The sequence below is a fragment of the Lactuca virosa genome, chromosome 9 (genome assembly GCF_052849685.1).
Source record: "Lactuca virosa cultivar CGN04683 chromosome 9, Lactuca_virosa_CGN04683_v6, whole genome shotgun sequence".
NCBI lineage: Eukaryota > Viridiplantae > Streptophyta > Magnoliopsida > Asterales > Asteraceae > Lactuca > Lactuca virosa.
Window position 1 is genome coordinate 192,542,329 of NC_136434.1, and position 8,951 is coordinate 192,551,279.

General features: G+C 32.0%; 1 protein-coding gene across 1 annotated transcript; it reads right to left on the reverse strand.

The window, feature by feature from the left end:
- Positions 1–521: 521 nt before the first annotated feature.
- Positions 522–2,430, reverse strand: NADK3 (NAD(H) kinase 3). The gene is made up of 5 exons (XM_079072146.1): positions 2,113–2,430; positions 1,536–1,781; positions 1,379–1,459; positions 1,155–1,306; positions 522–1,058 (listed from the first exon to the last, which is right to left on the reverse strand). The coding sequence occupies exons 1-5, from the start codon at positions 2,206–2,208 to the stop codon at positions 683–685; spliced, it is 951 nt and encodes a 316-aa protein (XP_078928272.1). The 5' UTR covers positions 2,209–2,430; the 3' UTR covers positions 522–682.
- Between the last annotated feature and the right edge of the window lie 6,521 nt (positions 2,431–8,951).

An 8,951-nucleotide genomic window follows, 5' to 3' on the forward strand; every position in this document is an offset into this window, starting at 1 on the left:
TGACGTCGTACGCGCCGCGTTCTTCTGGTAAAAGCTTCACGAACTAGGGTTTTACTAAAACTCATCTTACTCATTTTCCTTAGAATTACCAATTAAACATAAAAAATAGGTGTTACAATAATACGACCTTAAAATGTGATATATGATTCTATGTGTTATAACTCTAAATGTTTAACTAATATTTGAGAATTAACATGTAGAAATCCTCATAGTGTTAAATATAAGAGGTAATTGTGTCCCGAAAATTGATGAAAATTTTGGTGATAACCATATTGAAGTGAAATCGGCACCAACAATATTCAATTGTTTCTAATTCAACATTGGAAATAGTAATGACTCCCAAAAAAAAAAAAAAAAAAAAAAAGATGTTAGGAAGGTTTCGATGGATACTTAAGAGGCATTAAGAGAAGTTCAAAGACGAGGTAAAAGGAATGATAAGAGTAAATCCAACTCATAGTGTAAATAAAGCAAGTGAAGGGAATTTTGGAATCTTGTACAACAATATGGAAAACCTATCATGATGAGAGTAAATCCAACATATATTATAAATAAAGAAAGTGTAGGAAATTTCAAAATCTCTTATTGAAAGTAGAACACAACCTAAAAGAACCGAATAAAATAATCATTTTTATATCATATACCAAAACTCAATTGAATTAGCTACAAAAATCCAATCATCCACTCACATCTTACTTGTTCCTAACAAATGGTGAGGCAAAAAGATTTTCAAACTTGGAGCACATGAAGATATTTGAATGGAATCACCATGTTGAACATTATGAACAATATGAGCACCATCAATGTAGATTAACCCTTCATTTGTTTGCCAATCAATATCCATTGATTCTTTAGGTTTCACTAATCCATGCATTAATCTCAAATGCTCTTGTGTCACTAAAATCGGTTCTCTTACCATGTATTGAAGATCTTTAGATGAAACAGGCATTAAGTATCCACCAGCTGATAGCATTGCAGCCGTTGATCCAGCAGCAGTTGAGACTCTGAGACCACTAGATCGACAGTTGACCAGAGGTTGACTTGATTCCTGTTTTATAATTCTTTAAAAAAGAAAGTTAAGAATAAGTGGAAGAACATGACATTAACATTAACATTAACTTGCTATTTGTATTTGAATTTGAATTTCATAGTTATACCTGAATGAGAACCTAGAAACAGCTGCAGGATTTGGATCTGATATCAAAAAATCATTAAGAGCATATAGTGGAAGTAGCTCTGAGTTCACTTTAATAGCCATTCTTGAAAGCTCAGTAGGAGTCATTCCATTCTCCAAAATGTTATTTAGCATCTACAAGATCAAAAAATATTTCAGAAACAATCTTTTTTTTGTGTGTTTACTCAAAAGTCAAATCTAATCTACCTGTTCAAAGTTTTTGATAGTTGCTGCACAAAGAAAACCAGTGCTTCTTGTTGCATCAAACTCATCACCGAGTTCTTCCACCTAATAATTTCTCAAATCAATAAAACAATAAGCAAAATAAGCATTAAAGAAATTACATTGTTATTAACACACTAACCTCTTGTGGTTGAGTGGGGTCAGAGTTTAATCCAAGTAATGGAATTGAATCATTCAAGAAATGACTTGCACGCAGAAGGGTTCCATCTCCACCAATGGTAACAACAAGATCCACATTATGAATTGGTTGAGAGAGATGACTACGAAAAACAGCATCCCATTCAATGGATTTTCTTCTTAAGATATCTTGACAGAATTCTATGGCAGCTTTATGAACTCTGCATCTGCTATCAATGAATTGTAATACCTGCAAAGTTTGAAAGAAAGAATCGTATGTTTCAAGAAAGTCGCAAAAACATAATGAGGGATGTAGAAGAACAAAGAACATGAATGTAAACGTTGTTTGAGTTTTGACATGGTAATGGAAGATATATGAGTCGTAAATGAAGGTGGGAGATGAAAGCAATCAAAGAAACATAACTACGATGGTCGGTGTTCACTGGGGTATTTTATCAAACACTTGATCTGCATTAGACCCTGATGGTTTATCCCGAAAAAAAGTACAGCGAAGGACGATGAACCAAGACATTGTTGAGTTAAGATCATCGAAATCAAGAAAAGGAATAGGGGAAATTAACCTTAGGGTTTGTATTGCGACGAGGGACGCCGGTTGATTGATGTAACGAGTACACATCCAAGGGCTTTAACAGCAGCAACAGTCGCCTTCTTCCCATATTCCTAATCGGGTCTGTATTGGCGGGAAGGAATAACCAACCGAAAGGAAAGTATTGTAGGCGTCAGCCAACTGTTCATTCGTTTTAACTGCCCTTCAATTCTGCCAAATCTTTACAGAAAATGATGGTTAGAGATAGAACATGGTTTGGAATAAGATATTAGATAACCACACCGATCTAACTATTATATTCATATGTTTCGAAATAAATCAGAAATTGAAAAATACATTCAACACGTTACTATATACTATATGTTTTTCTCCTATTTTTTTTTTCTTTTAATCAATTTTTAGAGGTGACAAACGATGGATATGCGTTAAGTTTGGGTCCAACCTATTAAATAAATAGTTTAAATATGTCTCAACCCATTTGAAAAAAAAAGTATATATAGATTAACTAAATATTATATCACTAATTCTAAACTTAAATAAAATTTTAAAAAGCATGACAAAAAGACAATCTCAATATTTAGATTAAGATTATATTGAAAAAATAATAATAATACAACATTATAAACTATAAATTAATATTTAGATTAATACATGATAATATTTATATAATTATTAAATTAAATTTATATTAAAATTAAATGAATTGTTGGACTAAAAACGGGTTTATAATTTGTATTCAATCCATCATATTTAATTAAATGAGTTAGTCGGGACAACCCATTTAAATTAAATAGGTTGAAAATTTCAACTCATCCTGTTAATTTAGGTTGGATTGACGGATTGGATCGGTTTTTATCGGCTTTAGGTTTTTTAAGGGGTGTTTTGAAAAAACATTTTTATAATTCTTAATGGCCTTGTAGCGAAAATGATAGTTATTTTTGTTCTAAGACTAAAAACAGGGTAACCCACAAAAAAAATATATATATATTTTGGATCTGTTGATAAAAAATTTATCCTTTGAGTTTTTTTTAACCATTGAAACCGGTAAACACTTACAAAATAAACATTGGAACTGATTAGTGCCCGTTTTAAGGATTAAATTGCAAACAAAAAAATCACGAATGGCTTTTTCATTAATAAGATTGAAGTATAAGGACTTTTCTATATATATATATATATATATATATATATATATATATATATATATATATATATATATATATATATATATATATAGGTTTACGTTCTATGGAAAACAAAAAACCCTAAAAAAAACCCTAAAAATCATAAAAATGCATAAAAAAATACTTAGAATCACAAAACTTTTTTTTGAATTTTTTTATGAGAAATCGCAGCTTTTTATTAAAATTCGCTGAAAAAAAATCATTTTTTTTTATAAAAAAAATAATTTCAAAATTTTTTTAGCGGATTTCTTTAAAAACCTGTGATTTTTTCATAAAAAATGTCAAAAAAAAGTTTTGTAATCTCTAGGTATTTTTTTTATGCATTTTTATGATTTTTAGAGTTTTTTTAGGGTTTTTTTGTTTTCCAAATAACCATTCCCTATATATATATATATATATATATATATATATATATATATATATATATATATATATATATATATATATAATCGATTTTTTTTTTAAAAAAAATTTTCAATGAAAATCTATAAAAAGTTGCGAATTTTCATAATATAAAATAAAAAAAAAAGATTTGTGATCTCTAAGTTTTTTTTTATTTTTAAGGTTTTTTGTTTTCCATAGAACCAAAACCTATATATATATATATATATATATATATATATATATATATATATATATATATATATATATATATATATATATATATATATATATATATATAGGCTTAGGTTATTTTGTTTAGAGTATCTATTGTGTTATTGTATGCATAAATGTGGGCCAATCAAATTTACTTATTTATAGAAAGTAATTAATATATATTATTGAATTAAATTCAATTGAAAAATATCATCTTAATTAATTACAATGGTAATTTAGTCAATTAATATAGATTTATTAAAGGAAAATTGCATTTTTTAAGGGATCATAGATTTTATTAATTTTAAAAATCCGATTTTACGAATTATAATACTTTTAATTCGGACATTCTGACAGAATATGTTTATGAGTATATTTCAAAATAAAAATATTCTTAGACCATAAATAACAAAAATATTCTTGAACTTATTTCTTGATCATGACTTAAACAACTTCTTGTAGAATAACAAATTTTTGAACAATCAATTGAAGAATAAAAACAAAAAATATATAATTTCTTATAGAATACGGGTAACAATTGTTAAGAATTACATGAGAATGTTACACTTATTAATAACAAAAAAACACAATTATAAATCATTCTACCAGAATATACTATTACATATATTTTTTTCAATACATTCTATATTATTATGGTAGAATAATCCATTCTTTTTGGAAGATTGGTGGTCATTGTTCATCTTCATCCCATACAATGTTTATCTTCAAGATTATATTCTGACAGAATCAGAATTCAAGATTCCATTCCAGTAGAATTGGAATTCGTGATTCTATACCGATAGAACTGCAATCATAGAAAATACACAAATCACAAAGGAAATATCGAGATTTAATTCCCACAGAATCGGAATTCGCCACCATCTGTAGCAGTGCAAATATGATTAAGTTCTTCCAAATTGCTCTTTACTCGATTCCTCTGAAATTAAACAACAGCAAGTAATAAGATTTGAGACTAAAAGATCTAAGCATTACCAAAAAACGTATAAGGATATTGTATCCTGAAAGCAATAATCTAAGAAAAGAATCTGACACTTTACGACAAATAAATTATTTCTCTCAGACAAATCGTCAAACACCTGGTGCTCACACACTTATACATCAAATTAATAACTGTACCACCATTCAAAAGCTTGTAATTCACTTGTCTTGAACAAATCAAGAACTTATGTAGAAACACACCTGTTGAAATTGGAATTCACCAAGAGAATATATCAATTACAAAAAAATTACCTGGAACATAAATCAATTTCTAAAAAACTGATTCCAGGAACAATCAATCTCATAACAAGTTTGCAGGATATAATCGAGATTCAACAAGAAAAAAAACAAAAAAAAAAGGTGAAGCAACTATAAGCTGAAAAAGAAACATACGTGATGAAGGGCGGCTGATCCCCCACCTGCTCTCCGATCTGCCTTCGATCCATTCTTCTTCCCCTTGATTGGACCGCCGATGACGAACAATGGACCAAAGAGGAGCTCATCGTTGTGTCTACTAAGCTGTTTTGGGGAGGTCTGGGACCCAACGACAAGGGTTTATCCAGAAAACATATCATCGAGGGGACTAAAGCTTCTTTGAAACGACTGGATATGGAGTATGTCGATCTGATTTATTGTCATCGACCGAATTTGCAAACGCCGATTGAGGAAACAGTTAGGGCTATGAATCATGTGATCGATAAAGGTTGGGCGTTTTATTGGGGAACTAGTGAGTGGTCTGCGCAACAGATTACAGAGGCTTGGGGGATTGCGAATCGGATTCGGTCGATGTGCTGGAGTTGGAGATGGCGATGGCAATCGATTTTTGTAGAACTCAAGATCGATTTTGTAGTCCATTCTAATTTTGCAGATCGGGAACGAGATTTAAATTGGAGAGATTAGGTCAATACCATGATTATAGGGATTAATTTTGGAAGTTACTAAACAAATTACTAAATTACCATTATTTATTTATTTAATTATTTAATTTTTTGTTTAATTTTGATTGGCCCACATTTATGTATACAATAACACAATACTTACTTTAAACAAATGAACCTAGCTCTATATATATATATATATATATATATATATATATATATATAGGTTTAGGTTCTATGGAAAACAAAAAACCTTAAAAATAAAAAAAAGCATAAAAAAGTACTTAGAGATCACAAATCTTTTTTTTGATTTTATATTATGAAAATTCGCAACTTTTTATAGATTTTCGCTGAAAATTTTTTTGAAAAAAAAATCGATTTTTTATTTTATTTCAGCAAAAATTTTATAAAACCTGTGATTTTTTGATGTATAAATAAAAAAAAAAAGTTTTGTGGTTTCTAAGTATTTTTTTTATGCATTTTTATGATTTTTAGAGTTTTTTGTTTTCCATATAATCATTCCCTATATATATATATATATATATATATATATATATATATATATATATATATATATATATATATGATAAAACTATTTGTTTTGTTAAGTGATGGACATGTATGTGCAATACGAACTCACTAGGCCCTAGGCTTACCCATTTAGAAACTTTAAATGTGCGCAACCCAGGAAACTATTTAGCAAGTGGCAGTAAGAAGGCAAGGAGAAGGATTTTACAACAAGATGATAAAGGAGTTCCGGAAAGACGTAACACCCGAAGGTCTTCAATTGAAGATTTTATTTTATTTTATTTTGCTTCCGCTGTAGTTTAGTCTATACGTGAGTTTAGAATTGATTATGGGAGATGTTGGAACGATTATTTGTCATTTAATCGATAGTTGAAAATCGGGGTGTTACAAGTTGGTATCAGAGCCATTGTTTAAGCAGATTAGGTGTTTGCATAAACACTTAAGCTTAGACTGAAGGAACGAGAGGTAATCAAACGACTAAATTAGACCACATCTCGCTTGTAGGTATCATGTCTTCAAGGAGATCTGAAAGGTTTGCTAGTGTCACCCCGGAGGAAGAACAAATTCCAGTTGGAGCTTATGTTAGAGCACCAGGAGATGTATCGGAAACTCCATTGATCCCTAATGCGAGTCATGGACGTGGCCAAGGAAGAGGAAGAGGCAGGGGTAGAGGAAGAGGGTGAGGAGCTGTAACAACACCGATAGCTGCACCGTTTGGCCAGGGTAGCTCCGGCTCCCACTGCGGTCGAGGCCGAGGTCGAGGTCGCAGAAGGGGCCGTGCGACAAACATGATCACTAGAGAAGAGTTGGTTGATGAGATTTCTTGGGCGATACACGCTACCTTGCCAGATGTAGTTGCTCAGGCACGAGATGCAATAATAAGTGAGTACCAGGGTAACTTGGGCGGAGGTGAAGAGGACTATGAGTATAGTACACCAAATACAAATCCTGACCCAAGCATTGCACAACCCTCAAGGCACATTGACAACCATGAACGAAGGGGTTGTAGTTACAAGACGTTCATGAATTGTAAGCCACCTATATTTAATGGAGAAATTGATCCCGTTTTGTCATCAACATGGATCATGGAGATCAAGGGAACATTTGATACTAGCAAATGTGCGGATGAAGACAAGGTGATTTATGCTGCAACAATGTTAAAAGGGGAGGCAATACATTGGTGGGGCATGGTGAAGGAAGTTAAGGGGCGTGAGGCGGCCAAGAAGATGTCGTGGGATGAGTTTCTAAGAATTTTTAAAGAAAAGTTTTGCCCTCGAACAGCGGTTAAACAGTTGGAGGAAGAATTCTTGAGTTTAGAACAAGGGAATATGACTGTGAGAGAGTACACCACTAAGTTCACTGAGAAAGCTAGATTTGCAGAGTTTTACGTGTCTACGGAGGAAAGGAGGGTGGAGAGGTATATTTGGGGACTAAAAACTGTCATTCGTGAATTTGTAGAAATTCAGAAACCAGGTACCTTTCAGTCTGCTGTAGACGCCGCGGAAGGCCGAGAGCGGGAAAAGAATCGTCAGGGTGAGGATAACCATTCAGGAAAACGGAAGTTGGAAAGTTTAAATACAGACTCAAAGAAAGGCAAGACTTCTAGTTCAGATTGTAACTATGAGCAACAGTCTGGAATAGAACAATGTACTATATGCAAACGATTCCATAAAGGGGAGTGTAATATGAATCAAAGAACTTGCTACAAATGTGGAAAGATAGGACATATCGCTTCTGATTATAAAGTGGGGAAAGTATGTTATGGGTGCGGGTCCCCATATCACATCAGGTCAAACTGTCCTTAAAATAAGGGTAACAATAATCAACGCATGATGACAGAGAAAGGGAATCGGTCGGGAGATGAAAAGGCAGAAACGACAAGAACAAAAAGAAGAGTTTTCCATATAACAGCTCAGGAAGCTCATGATACCCAGATATAGTGGCACGTGCTTTATTAGTAAACTCTATATTATGGGTGTTATTGAATGTGGATGCAAACATTTTTTTTTCATTACTTTTTGTAAGTTCCTAATTATGGGTGCAAAAGCTTTAGAAATAAAGACCGATGATGATCATTGTGTAATCGTAAGAACGGAATTTGATGATTGTTTGATTTAGATAAACAGTTCTTTTAGCACCATTAATACTAGCACCCGTAGCACTATGTTGTTTGATTATCGTGGTAGGAATGGATTGGTTGTTAAAAACCAAGTTAACATAGATTATAGTAAGAAAGCTATTCGGGCATGGGTACGAAATAGGAAAACATGATATGACAAATATACCATTGGTAAGGGAGTTCTCGAAAGTCCTATTGGTTAGCACCAATAAGGATGAAAGGATTTATTTAATAGTTGCATAACCTACTTGAAAAGGATGGGACGTTGTAGATGTGCATGGATTACCAAAAGTCAAAGAAGGTGTAAGATCTTTACTTATTACGGAAGGTTAATGTTGTCACTTATACACTAAAGTAATAAGATAAGGAAGGAATCAAGTAAGATTCAAAATGATGAAAATTTATGTAAGCGTCGGACTACTGGGTGGACCGAAGAAGAGTCAGAAAGAATCCATGGAAGAGGATAAGTGGAAAGTTTTTAGATTTGTTTAACTGGTGTATGATGACACATTTAATGGGGACATGGGTGTATGATAGTCGGGAACAT